The sequence below is a fragment of the Pristis pectinata genome, chromosome 6, assembly GCF_009764475.1.
Source record: "Pristis pectinata isolate sPriPec2 chromosome 6, sPriPec2.1.pri, whole genome shotgun sequence".
NCBI classification, from domain to species: Eukaryota; Metazoa; Chordata; class Chondrichthyes; order Rhinopristiformes; family Pristidae; genus Pristis; species Pristis pectinata.
Genome location: NC_067410.1, coordinates 13799183 through 13820560, shown reverse-complemented (window position 1 = coordinate 13820560; position 21378 = coordinate 13799183). Strand labels below are relative to the sequence as shown.

At 38.3% G+C, this 21378-nt stretch overlaps 1 protein-coding gene across 1 annotated transcript in view; it reads left to right on the top strand.

Annotated features, from left to right (window-relative positions):
* mtmr14 (myotubularin related protein 14) overlaps positions 1-21378 on the top strand; it is a 63252-nt gene that overhangs the window by 13787 nt on the left and 28087 nt on the right. The window contains 10 exon segments of the mRNA XM_052017583.1: positions 268-338; positions 340-378; positions 5827-5902; positions 7060-7117; positions 9242-9364; positions 13185-13258; positions 14118-14188; positions 15104-15178; positions 18273-18339; positions 18546-18631. Coding sequence (XP_051873543.1) covers positions 268-338; positions 340-378; positions 5827-5902; positions 7060-7117; positions 9242-9364; positions 13185-13258; positions 14118-14188; positions 15104-15178; positions 18273-18339; positions 18546-18631 — 740 coding nt within the window.

Here is a 21378-nt window from a genome sequence, read left to right as displayed (position 1 = left end):
GCTGCTTTCAGTTCTTAATCGGAAACTATTACTACTTTTTAACGGATACTATTACTACTTTTTGGTTCAGTGCTAAATCCGACTTCAATGTTGGTTACGTCACCAACTCAGCCTTGTGTAAGGCTTTTCAAACTCTACCAGCAGGACTGGGATTACTGTATGCCTGCAAAACCCTTCCACCTGGTAACATTGACGTACCATCTATATGTGATGCAATATGTTGTAATTTCACTGGTTAGGATCTAATATTTGCACTCTGTTTCACAGGTTTTGAGAGCACGGTTCAGACGAGTAAATTGCAGGACTTTGTGAGCCGTAGTAAGATGGCAAGATGTCGTAGGTCGTTTTGTGTGTCCAGTCATTATGTATCAAGGAAAGGTACAAATTAGTTCCTTGTTTATAATTTTAATTTTAAAATATAAAATCGGTGGGAATGTAGGTGTGCGTTACTTGAGTTGACTTTAACTTAGTGGGCTTGATTTTAAAAAGTAATTGAAGCAGTAACATGGGCATCAAACTAATCTGCTGATGCTTTTTGTTAAAAGAATAATTGTATGGTTCAACAAAATTAAATTGCTAAATTCTCAGGAAATTGGGATAACATGCAATATGATTTTAAGAATTAATTTTTTTGCTCACTATTTGTTACCTACTTCTGGTATGATCACTGTTGGAATTGCAGCATTATGATTACTAACCTTCTCTCATCCTTAGTGCCTAGATTTATTGCCAGATTTTAGTGCTCCATAGTAATTATTTTAGACTGAGCTGCATCTGTTAATCTGCCACTTTACTAACCCAGTTATCTAAAAATAACCCAAATTGGGGGTGGGAAAGATAATTCTTCATCATCTAACCTGTTTTTCAAAGTTATTAATGACAGTAGTGACAAGGGAAACACTGTTTGTACATCAGAAATCCCATATGCATTGTGATTAATGTTATGGTAAAATGAGAGTGAAGCGCGGAACTGGATAGATAATGGCTTTAGGACTGTGAAACCAAGTTTAATTTCAAAAAAAAATAAGACTATTCACTTCTGATAAACCACTTGAATTCAAAGGGAGAGCCTTGGAATTTTCTGTAATTTGGTTATTGTAAATGACGTCTTCCATTTTGTAGGAGAGCAATCTTTTGGGACTGGGAAAGATTTGCATGTTCTTTGAGATAATTGGGTTAGTCGGTCAGATGCAATTTAGTATAAAAAGTTAAATGTGGAGCATTTAAATTATTAAGTGCAATAGACCTATAACCATCCTGATCAGGAAAGATAGCAGGAGTTGGAGTTTAAACAAAAAACTTTAGGTGCTGGAGATCCAAGGTTAAAAACAGAAAATGCTGGAAGAAATCGACAAGTTAAGTTGCATCAGTGGAGAGAGAAATGGAGCTTGCATTTCAGGTCAAGGACCCTGAGAAAATGAGCATGTTTTAAGTTGTGTTGGAGGGGGGGAGGGGAGAAGGGTACAAAAAGAATATCTATGATGGGGTGCAGCCCAAACTTATCAAGGTAACAATTATTTAAATCTGACAGTTGGAGACAGAAGAGAGGAAAACAAAACAAATTGAAACATCTGCAGGAGAGATGAAGAAAAGTAGTGGTTCAATGAAGTTGTTAAACTCAGTATCAAGTCCTGAGGGCTGCAACGTGCCCAGATAGAATATGCGGTGCTGCTCCTTCCTCGAGCTTGCATTGGACATCCCATGAGCAATGTAGGAAGTTCGTGATGCAGGGATTAGAAAGTGGGAATGAAAGCTCAAGGCCTCCCTTGCAGATTGAATGGTGGTGTTTGGCAAAGCAGTCATCCAATTTGTGTTTGTTTCTCCAAGGCAAAGGCAGTCACATTGTGAGCACCAAAGAATTCTTTTTTCCTCCACCATTTATTTGCCAGGCAACCACATCCTGGTGTGGAACCTATCTTCATAATCCTTGATCCAACCGGGGGGGGGGGACCCTTCCAGCTTCTTGTCCTCACCAAAATTGGTCTGCACCTTATTATAGATACTCCACCCACCCCTCCCTCTCTGAAACTTAAAACATATTTTCTCACTTTTCCTGTTCTGGTAAAGGATCCTTGATCTTAAATGTTAAGAATTTTTCTACGTACTGGAGATACCAAAGAGATACTGACCAGGATTTTGCAGTTGGGGCAAAGAATGGGTGCAGGATGTTGACCCTGAAGTGCATTAGTGATCCCCATGATGTAGATTTCACCTTCCTTGATTTTGGTTGTTGCCACTATCTCTGGCATCCACAAACAGTGAAATCAAATAGGATGAGCGGCCAGCCACATTGGAGAATTCTCAGAAAAGGCAGATTGAAGTGCAAACCATAATTTCAACATTACTGACATTTGACGAAACATGACTAGAGTGAGGGTAGGACCGATCAGGGATAAGAGGAAACGTGCCTGGAGTCGGAAGAGGTAGGGGAGGTCCTTAATAAATACTTTGCTTCAGTATTCACCAGAGAGAGAGAGAGAGACCTTGACGTTTGTGAGGATGGCGTACAACAGGCTGATATGCTAGGGCATGTTGACGTGAGGAAAGGGGATGTGCTAGAACTTTTGAAATACATTACGATAGATATGTCACTGGGGCCAGACAGAATATATCCAAGGTTATTGCGGGAAGCAAGGGAAGAAATTGCTGCGTCTTTGGTGGTGATCTTTGCGTCCTCACTGGCCACAGGAGTAGTGGCAGATGATTGGAGGGTGGCAAATGTTGTTCCTTTGTTCAAGAAAAGGAGTAGAGATAACCCTGAGAATTACAGGCCAGTGAGTCTTACTTCAGTGGTGGGCAAAGTACTGGAGAAGATTCTTAGAGACAGGATTTATGGGCATTTGAAGAAACATAGGCTAATTAGGGACAGTCAGCATGGCTTTGTGAGGGGAAGGTCATGCCTCACAAGCCTGATTGAATTCTTTGAGGAAGTGACAAAGCAGATTGATGAAGGTAGAGCGGTGGATGTGAATTTTAGTAAGGGTTTCATAAGGTTCCTCATGGAAGGCTCATTCAGAAAGTCAGGAGGCATGGGATCCAGGGAAACTTGGCTGTGTGGATTCAGAATTGGCTCATCCATAGAAGACAGTGGTTGTAGATGGAGCGTTTTCTGATTGGAGGTCGGTGACCGGTGATGTTCCACAGGGATCTGTTCTGGGACCCCTACTCTTTGTGATTTTTATAAATGACGTGGAGGAAGATGTGGAAGGGTGGGTTAGTAAGTTTGCAGATGACATGGAGGTTGGTGGTGTTGTGGATAGTGTAGAGGTTGCTGTAGGTTACAACAGGACATTGATAGGATGCAGAGCTGGGCTGAGAAGTGGCAGATGTTCAACCCAGAAAAGTGTGAAGTGATATACTTTGGAAGATTGAATTTGAAGGCTGAATACAAAGTTAATGGCAGGACTTTTAGCAGTGTGGAGGGACAGAGGGATCTTGGGGTCCACATCCATAGATCCATTAAGGTTGCTATGCAAGTCAATAGGGTTGTTAAGAAGGCGTATGGTGTGTTGACTTTCATTAGTTGGGGTATTGAGTTCTGGTTGCCTCATTAGAGGAAGGATGTGGAAGCTTTAGAGAGGGTGGAGAGGAGATTTACCAGGATGCTGCCTAGATTGGAGAGCATGTCTATGACGATGGATTGAGTGAGCTAGGTCTTTTCTCTTTAGAGCGAAGGAGGATGAGAGGTGACTTGATAGAGGTGTACAAGATGATAAGAGGCATAGGTTGAGTGGACAGTCAGAGACTTTTTCCCAAGATGGAAATGGCTACCATGAGGGGACATAATTTTAAGGTGATTGGAGGAATGTAGTGGGGGGGGGGGGTGGAGAAATGTTAGAGGTAAGTTTTTTTTTACACAGAGTGGTGGGTGCGTGGAATACACTGCCGGCAGAGGTGGTGGAGGCAGATGCATCAGGGACAATTAAGAGACTCTTGGATAGGCACATGAATGATAGAGAAATGAAGGGCTATGTAGGAGGGAAGGGTTAGATCTTAGAGCGGGATAAAATGTCGGCACAACATAGTGGGCTCAAGGGCCTGTGCTGTGTTGTGCTGTTATGTTCTACATGTGGTAGAAGCTGAAAAATAAAAACATTAATTTGTATTATTTTAAAATCCATGGAACTTTTTGAAATATTTATCTGACAGATTAAGAATCTGCCCACACAAAATGAATGTTTAGAGGCCAGAAAGGATTACAATGAACATAGCTTAGTACAATATTTTAAAAACCCTCAAAGTGGGAGTTTATTTCTACCTTGTGCATGTTTTTAAATAAAGAATTGCATATGCATAGCACCTTTCAGTATGTCCTGAAACACTTAACGTTCAGTGTAGTATTTTTAAAATTTGTAGTAAAATAATGATGTGGATGAGGGATCAAGGGAGCCAGTTGTTGCACAGCTCCCACTAATGACAATATGATAATGACTACATAACCTATTTTAGCTGTATTGAGTGAGGGATAAATATTATCCGAACTACTGATAACATACCTTCTCTTCTCAAAAATAGCACCATGTAATTTTGAGAGGATAGATTCCAATTTTAATGTCTTAATCAAAAGAAGGCATCTCTGATAATGCAGCACTCCCTTCGTGCAGTTTGTATATACCTGTAATTTATTCAGTTCATTGATTTCTAAAGAGGTTCTTTTTAGAAGGTTGCAAAACAAAGCATCCTGTGGAAGAACAGTAATACTGACAGCAGCTTTAAAAATTCTATGCTGAGGTTTTGAGTTGAGACCCTGTATCAGGACCCTTTGAGGAAGTGTGTCCTAAGACTTATGGCCCTCTGAGAGAAATTTTCATTTCGCCTGTCTTTGAATGGATGACCCCCTTGTTTTTAAACAGTGATCCCTGGAAACATCTCCACATCCAACCTATCACAGTTCTTCAGGATCTTGTGTTTCAATCAAATTACCTTCTGTTCTTCTAGACTCCAGCAGATACAAGCCTAGCCTTTCCAACCTTTCTTCATATGATAACTTGCCCATTCTTGGTATTAATCAAGTAAACTTTATCTAAACTGCTTCCAATGCAGTTACATCCTCTAAGAAAGCAAATACCATACATAGTACTCCAGATGAGGTCCAATTCCCCTCTATAACTGAAGTATAACGTCCTACTTTTGTTTTGAATTTTCCTAGAAATAAACAATAACATTCTGTTGTTTTTCCCAATTACTAAGGTTATATTAATTGAACCCTTTTCTGGAATGCAAATCTGTTCCAAAGGCATCTGAAAATGATAATATTTTTGGGGTAACTGCATGAACCACATTGTATAATCAATCTGGAGTAGTTTGTACAAGATTGTTCACATATTCAAAGGAAGAATGTTGTGCCATAAGATGGAAAACAGCTAAGCCATTCACAGTGATTCTTGGTGTCAATAATTTTAGTCCAGCTAATTAGTATCCCAAGGCTGTACAGAACATTGGCAGAATTGTTTTCTTATTGATGGAGTTTACTAGGCAACATTTCATTGAAGTTGGGGGGAAGTGCCTATAAAGCTATTAATGTTCTGAACTCTTGGTATTTCGTCAGAATTAGCTTAGCAGTCAGGTTCTCTGCTAAATGAGCCTCAAAGATGCTTGAAGCAATAAATAGTGATAGTAAATCATGTGAAAGCATGTGTAAACTTTGATTTGTTATTGTTTTCATTGCAAGTTTCAGCCAAAGTGCTTTATTAACTGAATTATAGTGTAATAAAGAAGTTTTAAAAAAACCTATCTTCTCTAAAGTGAATTTTATCAACTCATTTATTGTTATATCGCTGTAATCTACTGAAGTGCATGGATTATTCATTTTAATTTTTACTCCAGCACATTTGTCGGTCAGCAACACTGGCAGGATGGGGAGAACTATACGGACGCAGTGGATATAATTACTTATTCTCAGGTATGTAATGATTGACCTCATTAATTGTTCATGCATGAATCAGTCAGATGTTTAAATGTATGGCACAAAAGGAGTCCAATTGGAACATATGCTGGCATTGTGAAACTAATTATATTATTCAGTACGTTTATATACAAAATATTTCGTCTTTTCCAGAGTAGGAGGTTGATGTTGGGAGAATAAAAGATCTGGCTTTGACTTTGCTCTTCTGTTTTGGCTAAAGTTGGTCTGAATTTGTGTTGTAGGGAAGTTAGTTGTGGAGAAGTTAGGCCATTCAGTCCTCGTGCCTGCTCTGCCATTTCATAAAATTGTGGCTGATCTTTTACCACAGTGCAACTTTCCTACAATAACGCCTTGCTTCCCTTAACATCTAACATTCTACACCTCTGAATATTCTGAGCAACTGAGCCTCCACAGCCATCTTGTCTAGAATATTATAAAGATTTGCTACCATCTGGGTGTATAGCAGTTCAGGATGAACTGACTTGGTCTCCTTTTTCTTGAGAAAAGAAGACTGAGGGATAAATAGTATGATGGACTTGGATAGAATATAAACAGAGAATGCTTCCAAGTGGGAAAGTGTATATGTAGAAGCCATCAATCTGATAGTTACTTTGAAATCCAAATGCTCCACTTTTTAATATGATCAGCTAAAAAACTGATTGAAGCAGATAATGTAGATGAGTTTAAGAGGAGGCTGGACAAATAACTGAAGGAGAAGAGAATAGAGGGTTAGGTTGATATCTTTTATGGAGGAAAGATGGGAGGAGATTTGAGTGGAGCATAAATGTTGACATAGATTGATAGATTTTTGGATGCTAAGGGAATCAAGGGATATGAAATTATTACAGGAAGGTAGCATTATAATCAGATGTAAGCCATTATTTTATTGAGTGGCAAAGCAGGTGTGAGGTGCTGAATGGTGTACTCTTATTTATATTCTAATATCTTTATAGGCAGGCTTGCAAAAGGCCTGTTTCACTGCTGTGTATCCTATGTATAGATCCTGTTATGGATTGAAGGGAAAGAGAAGGGAAGCTTACAGTAATTTCTTAATACTGTTAGCCTTAATTATTTGTCAAAAGAAAAATAATTGATTTATTGTTATACACATAACAACAAATTATTTATACATATTTTTGTTTTTCTTTGCTTAGGAGGATCTGATGATGCAGGGGCAGAATCTGATGAAGTGCCTGATGACTATGCAGTACGGTGGGTGAAATTCTTCACATCAAGTGAAAGTAAAATTTTGTGCATGTCTTTGTTTGCTAAGTAATAATACATTGATAGTGATTAAAAAATAAGCATGTGAAACTGGACTATAATGTGAGCTCTTTAAACTGGTTAGCCTAATTCTACATTTATTTTCTCCTTTTTCTTTTAAAGATTTTACAGCAACAAGCTTTCTGATACAACTATTTTGAAGTCAGAAAGTGAATGGTGACCTGGGGCAAAAATATTGAAAGGGTGTGCAGGATAGATTTCAAATAAGTTTGTGTGTGGCTAGAACTATGATTTATAGAGATGCTGTATTTTTATTTCAAATTAATGAGAATCAGCAAAACATTTATATTGAACAAATAACTTGATATGCATTTTGTGGTCAGCAGTGAAGGTGGCAGAGCTCACTGCTGACCGCAAAGATCTAGCAGTCTCTGGGGACTCGACACTGAGAGCTTCTACAATTATTTAAAAAGGAAGAGAGTAGCTAAGGTAGATGTTGGTCCCTTAGAAGATGAGATTGGGGAATTAATAAGGGGAAAAAAGCAGAGATTCTAAATAGTTATTTTGAATCTGTCTTCCCAGTAAAAGACACTTTAAAAACTTCCCAGTAATAATAGATAAACAGCAGGATAATCCGAGAGAAGAACTTAAAACAATCTTCTCATTAACATCAATGTACTAGGAAAACTAATGGCCTAAAGGCCAGTAAGTTGCCTGATGGCTTGTGTCCTTGGCTCCTAAAAGAAATGGCTGCAGAGATGTGTTGTAATCTGCCAAAATTCCCTGGATTCTAAAGAAGTCCCGGAAGATTGGAAAAACTGCAAATATGATGCCATTATTCAGGAAAGGACAGTGACATCTGTTGTTAGAAAGATGCTGCAATCCCCAATATAGTCAAGAAGAATCAAAATGGTTATGAACAGAAAATTTTGTTTGATAGTTGTTTGAGGATGTAACAAGCAGGATGGATAAAGGGAGCAAGTAGATGTAATGTATTTGGAGTTTCAGAAGGGATTCAATAAGCTGCTACATTAAAGATTGCTCCTGTAGATAAGAGCATGTAGAGATGGGGTAATATATTGGCTTAGATAGGGGACAGGCTAACCATCAGAAGACAGTTATCATAAATTTGTCATTTTCAGACTGGCAATCTAGAACCAGTGGGCAAGGCTCAGTATTATGTCTTTAACTAATTACGATCTGTACTAATGACGTGGATAAATGAACCTTGTGTACTGTAGCTAAATTTGATGACGATGCAAAGATGGGTAGGTTGACAAGTTGAGAAAGATGCAAGGAGCTTGCAAAGGGATATGGATTGGATAAGTGAGTGGACAAGAAATTGTCAGAATGAATATAATATGGGAAAATGTGAGATTATCCTAGAATTGGAATAGGTTTATTATTGTCACATGTACCAAGGGAAAAACTTGTCTTGGATACCGTTCGTACAGATCAATTCATTACACGGTGCATCGAGGTAGTACGAGGTAAAACAATAACAGAATGCAGAATAAAGTGTAACAGCTACAGAGAAGCGCAGGTAGACAATAAGGTGCTAGGTCATAATGAGGTAGATTGTGAGGTCAAGAGTCCATCTTATCGTACTAGGGAACCACTTAATAGTCTTATAACAACGTGATAGAAGCTGTCCTTAAGCCTGGTGGTATGTGCTTTCAGGCTTTTGTATCTTCTGCCCGATGGGAGGAGGGAGAAGAGAGAATGTCTGGGGTGGGTGGGGTCTTTAGATTTTGCTGGCTGCTTTACCGAGGCAATGAGAAATACAGACAGAGTCCATGGAGGGGAAGTTGGTTTCCGTGACATGCTGAGCTGTGCCCATTACTCTCTGCAGTTCTTCTTTGTAAAATAAATTAAATAACTGCATTGCTATTATTCTTTGGCTGTATGACATTGAAACATGTCATTGTGTAAAGAAGCAATGTACTTGGAAGCTTCAGCAGAATCGGAAATGTTGTAGCTCTATCAGAAATTAACTTAGAAAAAAATGGGATTATTTTTGCAGTCATAATCATTATTGAACTTTCAGTTAGGACACTAGGTTTCAGTTTTATTCTGACCTTGCTTTACTCGTCTATGTTTGATTTATTCCAGAAATGGTGATTCCCAGTTATTTGATAAGGTTCGAGGTCATGACATAAAGCTGCTGCGATATCTTTCTGTTCGCTACATTTGTGACTTGATGGTGGAGAAGAAGAAGGTGAAGTTTGGGTTGAAGTAAGTGACTTCAACATCTCATTGTATAAAAGCTTGATGCAACACCAATCTCAATGATAAAATGGAGGCAATATTTACCGATGGTGGTAGCAGAAAACTCTTGGGGCAAGAAAGAAACGTGAATACAGGTCAGATTAATATACAACTTCTCTGAAGTATCGTTAGTATAATTTGCTTTTTTTTTGTACAACAGCTAGTTAAATCCAAGTAAAGAGTAGGGAAGTTGTGTTCCAACTTTATAAAACATTGGTCAGTCCTCAGCTGGTGTACTGCATGTAGTTCTGGTCACCACACTATAGGAAGGATGTGATAACACTGAAGGTTGTTTTTGGGATTAGTGGTATTCCACAGGGATCAATGCTGGGATTCTTGCTGCTTATATGTGAATGATTTGAATGTGGATGTAGGAGCCATGATGAGTAAATCTGCAGATGACAAGAAGATTGGTGGAGTTATTGATTGTGGAGGGTAGTCTTAGGCCACATAGTGATATCTATATCTCGGTGAAATGGGCTGAGAAATGGAAGATGGAGTTTAATACTATAAAGGTGATGCATTTTGGAGTACTAGTGAGGGTAGAGAGGGTGCAGAGGCGATTCACCAAGGTATTTCCTGGGATGGAGTATTTTAGTTATGAGGAAAGGCTGGAGAGGCTAGGTCTGTTTTCCCTGAAGCAGAGGAGAGGACATGATTGAGGTATATAAAATTCTGAGGCGTATAGATAGAGTGGACTACAAGAAAAGAAACTTTTCCCTTATTAGAGCTAAATAAAACTAGAGGGTAATAGATTTAGGAGGGATCTGAGCAGGGTGTTTTTCACCCAGAAAATGTTAAGTACCTGGAATGCATTGCTGGAGAGTGTGGTAGAAGCAGAGTCACTGACAGCATTTAAGGAGTGTTTAGACGAGCACTTGAATCACATAGGCACTAGGAGGCTTTGGGCCAAGTGCTGGAAGATGGGATTCATATGGATAGATGCCCACTGGTTGGTGTGAATGTGGTGGGCTGTATGACCTGTCTCTATGCTGTATGACTCCATCTAATTAATTTCCATTGGCAGAGAGGTTAAGTACTTAGGGCATAGATTTAAAGTAATTGATTGAAGTATGAGAGGGAAGATAGGGGGAAAAAAATCGCTGAGGGTGGTAGTGGTCTAAAACACATTTCCTGAATGGATATTAGAGGCAGAAACCCTCATTACGTTGTTCGGCTTAAAACAATGCAATCCCAGGCATTTTTGCAACTCTGCACTGCAGAAGAACAGATTTTGTGTGTGTGTAGGCACGCATTATAAATTTCATTATGTGCTCTAGAGCTGCTTTAACTTGGATAGTATGAAGGGGAAACATCTGTTGTTCTGCTGCTTGTGGAATATTATGTGCAGTGTACTGCACAGAAACTAGCCATTTAGCCCAACCAAGTCATAACAGCGTTTATATTCCATGCCAGCCTCTCTCCATCCCTCTATATTTAACTATTTATGATTTCTTTGATGCAGTGAAATTGTAAATGAATCCTGAGTTAATTGTCCTGTACTGCATTTTGGTATGTGGGACTCCTAGGACAGTATGAATTAGCTACATGTGATCTCAGTGTGATGTGCAGCTTTTGAAAAAGGACAGCTTGAAGAATATTTGTTTCTGGAATTAAAGTGCAATGGCCTCAATTAAACATGCATTTTACAAGTATTTAACTTTTTAATGTTACTGGTTGTGGATTTTTGTTCCTGCTCTTGGTTGGTCTTGGCCCTCATTTTTCAGCACACATAATTGGGCTATCCTATTTCATCGCAAGAACTTGCACATGTCAGTCTTTGACAAACCGCCTCTACCCTATCTATGACAAAGGTCACTGAAACACATTGACTTCACTTAGCTGTTTATATATTTCAGTTTGAGGAAATTTGGTTAGTTGACATCATAAGTTCAACTTTCCAGATTTTGTCCTGGATCTAGTTGGGTAAAGCAGCTGTTGTGATGTTATTTTTATATGTTGTTACTGTTTTCTTCCTTGATATAAACTTTAATTTTGCCTCATTTGTTTTTCCCGAAGTAATCCCGTCAACTTCCACTGTAAATACTGATTTGGAATGTCAGAGTGTGTATGGATAGTGATTTTAAAAAAAAACTGTTAAGAATCTACCATTGCATTGAGGGCTATGTAGAAGAAAACAGAATTCTATGAAATAAATTGTACTATTTAATGATTAAAACTCAGGAAAAAACTGAGGCTAACTAAGTTGTTTGTGGCTGTGATTTTGCACAGTTTTCATTTGTTTGTAGTTCAGACCTGATTTGTTAAAGTGTACCTAATAGTGCAATTGGAAATTGTTACCTATCAACTGTGATGCTTCCACATTTCACACTTGTGTGGAGTTTTTATTTCATTTGTCTAATAAGAAAATGGCATTGTACCAAAAAGTGTGGCAATTCTGAAGTTCTAAATTCTTTATTATTCTCTTTTCCTTTATGGAAAATCTTCTTAAAACACATGGTGTATCATGTGTGCATCACAAGACCTTTCTTGAAACTGTTGATACAGGGAGTAACATGGCTCTGAATCAGCACATGGTCCCAATGCCATGATTGGATTTGACTTAGGGAGGGGACAGCTCCTTTCTGTCAGTGATGGCTTTGAGGAAGTTTGATCTGAAGTGGCAGATCTCCCTTAGATGTAATGTTCCATGGTACATATCTCTAAATGGTTTTTGCTTGAAGATTATGGTAATATTTTGAATATAAATTTCTGAATAACCTGCTCCCTCTTAAAAGGGATCTAGAACAAAAACATTTTTGATGCAGAAGGAGTGGTAGATCCTCCAGTGCAAATTCAGATTATAATTTGGTTATTGGTTTGAATGGACAAGTTTATTAATCTAGAAGAACTTCATCCACCAAAATTTTCTTTTTTGATTTCCTTCAAGTTTCTGTATCTCTGTCTATTTTCAACACTTGAGCCTTGACTCTATGCCATAGGATGCATTTGGAGATCCTGGAAAAATAGTAAAATATCTGATAATTGTTTTAAAAGGCAAAGACACTCTAGGAAGCAATTAAGCTTTCTTTGCCAAAGTGTGCAATTTGATATGTAACATTTGATGGGGGTTGAGAATTAAAGGAAATTAAGAGAACATAACTGATTTATTTTAAACTCTGGTCACGTTTTGAAGTCCTGCATATGTTAACTTGTAATGGATATTGCACTTTCCGGTAAAGTGTGTAATTTAATTGTACTGTTTCCATCTAAGTTTTTGTTTCCATTTGGGCATGTGTAGCTTGCATCTTGTTAATGGCTTCATTAACCAATATCTTACTGTCGGTCTTTTTCCTCGTAGTGATATCTAATAGCTGTTCATTTGACAAATGCTTATGGAATAGTGAAAACAGTTTTTAGCTGATGGAGATGTGTAGACACAGTCAGATTAGGACTGTCCATTAACAGACAGAGTTTATTCAGTGGTCGTCTTAATATCCAGGCTAGGTCATGAGCGTTATAGCTGATTACAAGTCAAAGGATTGCTCGGCAGCACTGGCTGTCTGGTGGAAAGTACTAATGTTACATGCTCAACAAGATGTATTTTCAGGCTGGCTTCAATATACTCTGACAGGGTGTAGTTCGACTCTGCATCTAGTTTTCTTTACTTGGAAGTATGTGACACATATCAAAAGCGATGCAAGTTTCCATTTCCCATGTGTAGAATCTGTCTTGCTAAGCAGATAAATACAACACAAAATATAAAACTAGGGGGTGAGAGAAATTGGAGCTGTGCAGAACTTAAAAGTAATATAATACAAATATTTGTCCTTTTTCTCCTCTTTAGTGTGACCTCATCTGAGAAGGTGGACAAAGCAAAGCGATATGCAGATTTCACCTTGTTGTCGATACCTTACCCAGGTAACTACTTCACACCAATTTATTTGCAGAATCAATAGCTTATCGAAGTCATTAGTTCATGTTTTTAAAAGTGTGACCTTATGAATTCTTGCTCCACCTTGTGTAAACACTGGGGGAGAACAAACACAAGAAGCTGTTGTTTTTTTGCGAGCCAAGGGAGCTAATATTGATGTTTAATGCCTTGTGGCCCATAGACAGGTTGTCTTCCCAATACAGTAGTTTAAAATGAGTGTTTGTTTAAAGTTTTTCAGTTGAATAAGAATAGTTTCCTGAATCTGCACAACACACCAGAGTTATAATTTTCTTAGTAAGTTTGCATATGAAGCATTTTGATCTGATTCTTGAATTCATAAAGATATTAGGAAAATTGTTGGCAATTGTGGATTGCTGCTTGATGAGTGGTGTGTACTGGATTAAGAAATGATTGCCTCACCCATTCATTGTCGAAAACATAATTCTGTTTATGCTTAATAGTCTAGACCAACTTAAATTTTCACTTGAAATCAATTTTTCACTTCATAAAATTCACCTCTGAAATTCTCCAGATTATTGTTTGCTTAACTGTTATGATAAGTAGATTTAAACCCAGGTGTAGAAATAGAGGAAGGAAAATTAGTATTTGTATCGCTCCTTTCAAAAATTCAAGATGTTCCAAAGCACTTTGTAATCAATACAGTACTTTTGAAGTATGGTCACTGTGATAATGGTAGGAAATACAGCAATCAATTTCTGCATAGCTATCTCCCAGAAACATTAATGCATTAATAGCCAGCTGCTATGTTTGGGTTGATGGATGAATCTTAGCCAGGACCCAGTGAACGCCTGCTGTAATAGTAGATTTCCTCTGCATTGTCTGCAGGTTGTGAATTTTTTAAGGATTACAAGGATCGCGATTACACAGCTGAAGGGCTGGTGTTCAATTGGAACCAGGTGAGTTTGCACCTGACAGTAGGCATGGGCTTTGTTTGCAACCTGTTCACATTGTTTATTTCTTTACTTGCTAGGGGCAATCGAGAGCCCATATGGAGATAAATTGTTGATTCATGAGAGAGTTTTGTGGTTAGTGGGTAACTACCAAAATTGCATACAGGCATACCTCAATTTGTGAACAGGTTGCATTCCTAGAAAATGTTGTAATAAATGAAAGTTTGGAAATTGACAAGGCTCAGTTAAGTGCGTTATGGTACTTTGGTACGTTGTCTTCTTATGGATAGAAAGTGGTGTGTTTTGTTTAGACCAAAAATATATTCCTGATGAACCTACATTTTGGCATTCATTTAAGAAAAAGCTCTTGTACCGGCCCAATTACAGCTTCCTTTGTCATGAAATCAATTGCTTATTCAACTACTGTACAGTTACTCTGATCATCTCCTTAGTGAAGTCTTTGTTGCATTGTAATCCTTCCAGGTCCAGGAGAGGAAAAGTTAAAAACAAACAACAAACTCTGGAGGAACTCAGCGAACCAAGTGGCATCTGTGGTGGCAAAGGATTGGCTGACCTTTTGGGCAGACACCCACTTCAGGACCTGATGGAGGGTCTCGACCCAAAAGATCGACCATCCCTTTGCATCCACAGCTGTTTTACCTGTTGAGGTCCTCCAGCAGTTTCTTTTTTTGCTCCAGATTCCAGCATCTGCAATATCTTGTCTCCAGAGGAAAAGGAGTTGCCTGCTCTCTGTGACTGCAGCCTGGGAATTGAGTGAAAGCTATCATGGGGCTGAGTGGGAGGGGGAAAGCTTGTTAGTACTGAGCATCAACTTGTGGCCACTTATTATGGCCCATGCATGGTATAAAATGTATATTATATGTGCTGTGCAGTAACTCAATTTTTAGCTATGTTTTGTAGGATTTTGTTGATGCACCATTGAATATCCCCCCTTCCTTGACTGAGAATCTGAACATTGACTGGAGGGATTATCAGGTGAGACTGCTTGAATAACTCTGGATTCTGTATTCAGGGGAAATTTTGTATCTAGGCAGCCACAGATTGAGGCAGGATGGGCATATATTTTGGTCCAGTCATGTTCATTTATTCAGAAAGGAGACATTCAGCTGTATTGGAAAATGCCTTAACTTTTCGTAATTGTAACCTCTCATACCTCACTATCCTAATGAATTCTACAAGCGTTGCTTTCAGTGAAAATGGAAAATGCTGCAAATGCTGGAAATTTAAAACAAACACAAAATGCTGGAACTATTCACCAGGTCAGGCCATGTCTGTGGGAAGAGTTGATGTTTCAGGTCAGCAACCCTTCACTAAAAGTGAAAAAGAGAGAGAAGTGAGTAAAGCTGCAGGTGGGGGGGATTGGGGATGTCTCTGAGGTAAAACTGCATGACCATGGGGATAAACTGTAAATGAGGTTCTCTGGTTTGAGTGAATGGGTACAGTTAGAGAGTGAGAACATGGACAAAAGAATGAAGGAGTTCCAAAATGCCCTCTACTCCTCGAGAACAAAAAGGAAGGGGGGAAAAAAACAAGCTTAACTAATATTACAGATGATGACTAATGCAGACCAAGAAATCGAGTTACTTGAAGTTGTGGAATTCAGTACTGAGTTCAGAAAGCTGCGATATGCCCAGATGGAAAATAAGGTGCTGTGCTTCATTGGAGGTACGACAGGCAAATGAGGTGCAACATTGACTCTGTTTCCCTTCTGGAAGATGCAACCTGGCCTCCTGAGTGTTTGCAGCATTTTCTGCTTTTGTGTTGCTTTCTGTTCCCCCTTAACATGGGGTACCTAGAATATACACAGTAAAACTACTGCAAACTAACTTGTCACTTTTCCATGCCATCTTGCAGCACTATATGTTAATAGAAGCTTTATAAGATCAGTTTAACACTAACCCTGATTGCTTAGTTGTTTTAGATCAAAATAACTTACCACCTGCAGAAGTACAGTTCTTTCTTGCTAACCTTTATCAAAGAGATCAGCAGTTCTTAATCAGAGTAAAGTATCATGTTTCAGTAGATAAAAATTTAAGTACCCTGACTTGTACCCTTACTTTCTATAACGGTCTGGTCTACATACATCAGCTTTGAACCCAGAGAGCTTGTGCCATATGAATTAGAGCCTGGAGTAGTTCACTCAGCAAATTGAGCCTGCTCTACCATTTACTAAGATCACGGCTGATCTGATTGTAATCTCATCTTGCGTTCCTGCTTACCTGCTGCATCGTTTCACCCCCTTATTAGGAATTGATCTACTTAGGTGTTAAAGATTATTCAAAGACTTTGCTTCTGCTGCTCTTTTGAGAAAAAGTTCCAATGATTTGTGACTATTCTGAAAGAAAAAAATTCACCTCATCAATGTCTTAAATGGGTGACCATTATTTTTAAACAGTACCCCCACCCCGGTTTTAGATTCTGCCACAAGTGCAAACATTATCTCCACATCTACCTGTCACGACCTCACAGGGTCTTGGGTTTCAAGTCACCTCTCTCTTTCAAAATCTATTGGTGAACAATTCAACCTTTCTTCATAAAATAATAATTCACCCATTCCAGATGTAATGAAAATCAAAAAAACTGCAAATCTGAAATTAAAGTTTTGGAAACACTGAAGTGGTTGGGCAGTATCCATGGAAAAAGAACTAGTATTAACATTTCAGGTTGAAGGCCCTTTGTCAGAACTGGGAAAGAGAAGTCAAGTTAGACTAAAATTGCAGGAGGATGGGGGTGGAATGAGGAGGACAAAGGGAATATCTCTGGTTGGGTGAGTCCAAGGTTACAATGGGGATGAGAAATAGATGGAGTCATTTGGTTGAGAGGTTAATGAGGGAAGTTGTAGAGGGAGAACGTGAACAAAGGAATTTAAAATGAGTGCAGTTAGAGAGAGGACACCAAATGCAGCTTAGTCCTATATGACTGAAGTATAACTTCCCTACGTTTGTATTCAGCTTCCGTAGCAATAAATAGTAACAATCGATTAGTTTTCCTAATTAGCATGAAGGTACGGCAAGTAATCTTTTGAGAATCTTGCACCTGGGCATTCAGATCCTTGTGCATCTTGACACTCTGCAGTTTCTCAACATTTCTTTTTTTTCCCATGATGTACAATTTCCCATTTCCCATGTTATACTCCATTGAGGCTGGTGCTTAATCAGAATACCAGAAAGAAGTGAGAAGCAAGTTTTTCAAACTGATAGCTCTTTCACGTTGCCCAGATACTTCCTTCCTGTTGCAAATAAGTGACCTTTGTCTATGACTTTCCCTTTCAATTTTGCGTATATTGCCAATTATAGTGGATTCTTCTGTGGAGGGCAGCGATCCAGTTGCCATATGAAAACAAAAGGACACTCTGTATGTGATTACTATATTCAGTCTGGCTCTCTTATTAGTATTAAATGTTGAAAAGCAGTCTGTTCTTGTCTGTTATGCGGTGGATTCCCAGAGGAGGGGGGTGTATATATTGTGTTGTGCACTTGCTGAAGGCAAGTTAGTGAGTTTCACACCAAAAGCACTTTTTGCATATTCACCAGATGGATAGCTAATGTTGGAGAATTCAGATATATTATCAATAGGGAACCAGAGTCTTATCCACAGCTATTGCAAAGGATACTTCTTGTGGGTAAACAGCAACAGAAATAAAGACCATAGTCATTCAATGTGTCAAGTATTGGGTCATTTCTGAGCTTTAAATTCTTTTCATAGGTATGCCAAGAAAACTGGGTGAGTTTTGTCACTGAGCATTTTACTGGTTAAAATGTCTAGTGATATTTTCAATATAGATTCTAAACACTAAAGAACATTACTGGATTGAAGCTTCCTCCAGTGGCAGCAAACAGACACTGCAATTTTTTTTTGTTACCTCAGCGGGCAACAGGTTTTTTGATTTCATTGTTTAAGAACTACATTTAGGCAACCTATTATCAATGGAATGTCAGAATGATGACTGCCTTTTAACCAGTGCATTGTCAGATTGAAATCTCTCCCAAGTTCATACCTCAAAGCTAAAACCGTTACATGTGCTTTTCCATTCAGGTCAGTTAACACTATTTATTGTTTCTCTCTATAGTCTTGGGACCTTGTTCAACAGACGCAGAATTACCTGAAGCTGCTCATTCATATAATAAATCGGGATGGTAAGATTAGATTTTGATTCCTGTTTTTCCACCATTCTGCCAATTTAATTGCTTTCTGGTGGTTAGAACAATCATGTTTGAAAGTCGGCTCTTTACATTGAACCACAATCTAGGCTTTTAATCTCTTGTGCCAATTGTGACTCTTTATTTCTCATCTGTTTTATTTTTCTTTGATGTCCTGATCTTATCTTTGTTCCTTCTAACAGAAGACAGCGGTTTGTTAGTGCACTGTATTTCTGGCTGGGATCGAACGCCACTCTTTATCTCTCTCCTTCGTCTCTCACTGTGGGCTGTAAGTATTAATGCTTTTTTGGTATTTCTCAGCTGTACATATTTCTCAAATGACAGAAAACATGAAATTCTTTTTTGGGACACTGTTAATCAGTATTTTACTATCCATGTTCACATTAGAATCTTCTGTCTTTCGTTCAATAGATTCAAGCAGACTTAAAAATATTTAGCCAGTGTCCTGGTGATAAACTTAACTGTTTCAACTTTTTCAGTTTACAAGTAGATATTTATTGAAAACCATCTGCCAGTTCTGTATTAATCTGAAGGTTTCAGTAGATACTTTTGCATTATTGGTGATTTTCATTTAGTGTTGCTGGTGTGGAGAGTGATTGCCTGCATTGGTCTTCCAGTTATATTTGCTGGCAGAGTGCTGCACTCTGCTGTAACTTCATTTGTTCTTCTGCAAGGTTTAGCTCCATGAACTTTAAGTTATGAAATTCAACACAGCAGGACACAAAATATTTTTTACAAATCTTGAAAATTCTAACCTCAAAGACAATAGAGGATAAAATAATGATTGTTGAACCAGCTACTGAATCTTGTCATGATTAGCATTACAGTGGGGTCTCAAAGTGGAGACGTTGCTAGGATACGGCCTTGGCCAAAACTGGCATCATTTGCTCAGCTGAAAATCAAAAAAAAACTGCAGATGCTGGAAATCTGAAACAAAGAGTGCTGGAATACTTAGATTCTGCCATCAGGTTATCAAAATTTGGCAGATAAAAGCACTAGCCTTCAGCTATGATGACAGGAATATTTATTCATTGGATGATATTTTGCTTTTTGTTCTACATTTGAAATTCTTAAATTCTTACAAATAGGCAGGGTCTTATGTTTATCAAATCTATCTTTTTTGAACCATCTCCTGCTTCCCTCCAAGCTCATTATACCTATCAATCTCCTTTCTAAAAATGCACCCAATTATGTCAAACCTACATACACTGCCAAGTTCAGTTACTTGATATTTCCCTCTTGAATAGAAACATCCTGCTTAATGAACCCTCTGTCTTGAAATTTCCTAGTTTTAAACTTGGTATTTTGGAGGATTTTACCTGGATCAGCTTTGCTAATTCAGACTGTGCAATCCTCAAAATCTCAGTCAGTTCCCTCAAGATCCCTTTTCCAAAGGAAATAAGTAAATTTACTTAATTTTGTTTTTTTTTTAAAGATTAAGTTTGCAACACATGGAAGCAGAATTTTTGCTTGCTTGTTCATTTGGAAGGACTACCAGTAATTGTCATTAGAAATGAGTAATCTATTAATTATAACACAACCACTGGGAGAGGATCTTTCATTTCCTCTCATAGTGAGACGCATGCTGAAGTTATACAAGGGAAAACATCACTCAAGATGGTGAGGATGGGAGTGACAGAGGGTGGAAATAGGGATGAAGATGTCACCAAGCTGCTTTGCACTGAGTAACATGGACAAGTATTTTTCATTTGAATCTTTAAGATTTTGTTCTTATTTGCTGTTACCTCCCCTCTGTTTCTCCCTGACTCAGGACAGGAGCATCATTGCATCCTGGTCTGAATTCAGCTTTCTGAGAACATAATGAATTTAATGCATCAACTATTGGTTTGGAAACTGCAGCTTAGAATCAGGTTTATTATCATTGACATATGTCATGAAATTTGTTGTTTTGTGGCAGCATTAAAGTGCAAGACATAAAAATTGCTACAAGTTACAACAATAAATAAATTGTGCAAAAGAGGAATAATGAGGGAGAGTTCATAGGTTCATGGACCATTCAGAAATCTGATGGGGGAGGAGAAGAAGCTGTTCCTGAAACATTAAGTGCAGGTCTTCAGGCTCCTGTACCTCCCCGATGGTAGTAATGTGAAGAGGGCAAATATAGTGCCATAGAAGGGATAAGGTGCCAAATGACTTCCATAATTTGATATTCCAAGTCCCACCAAACTGCTGATGATGCAAGGCTGTGGTTTGATATGCTCAAAAGAAATTGACTTACAGCAGTATTGATTGGGAAGAACTCTGGAACTGCAATGTTTAAAAGCTTCCTTAGAAAGCTTTGTGTTTATGCTCATAATCACTTGAATGCTTTGCCTGTCCTATGTGACAGAACATTTACAAAACTCACTAGTTTAGAGGTAATAATAAAAATTTGTGTGACTCTTCTCAATCATACTGTAAGTGAGTTGTGCTGCATAGTATCTATAAAGTCAGATCCCTAATATCTGATGTTGAAGTTATGCAGAAACTCCTTCAGGGCAATAACTGAGAAATATCATAGGTATATTTAAGATGATAGAAAGTGACTACAGGATTGCTTCAAATAACAAAGGTAAACTTGTGGCTGATATTTATAGCTGTCATCTTCACTTTCTTCCTTGTTACACATAACTGACTTAGAAATATGTTGCTTTCTTTCACTGGCAATGGGTCAGAATCCAAGAAAAGACTTTCTAACAGCACCATGGTAAGGCCTTCAAAGGATTCATTTGTGAGAGGTCAATTCATCACCACCTACTCGAATGTGATTCTGAATAGGCAGTAAATGTTAGTCTTGCTAGTGCAAATAAGTATCCATTAATAAACTTTTATAAGAAACGAGCCACATATCAGGAAGGATCAACACGAATAGATTTTCAAGTAGGAAAGCAAAGGTAAAAGTGCTGGAATTATTCAATAAATAACAGATTACTATGATCAGATGGCGTTGAGTTTGGGAGTGGGTCTGATGCTATAGACAAGCTAATGTAGGATGAGAAACATTACAACTGTACC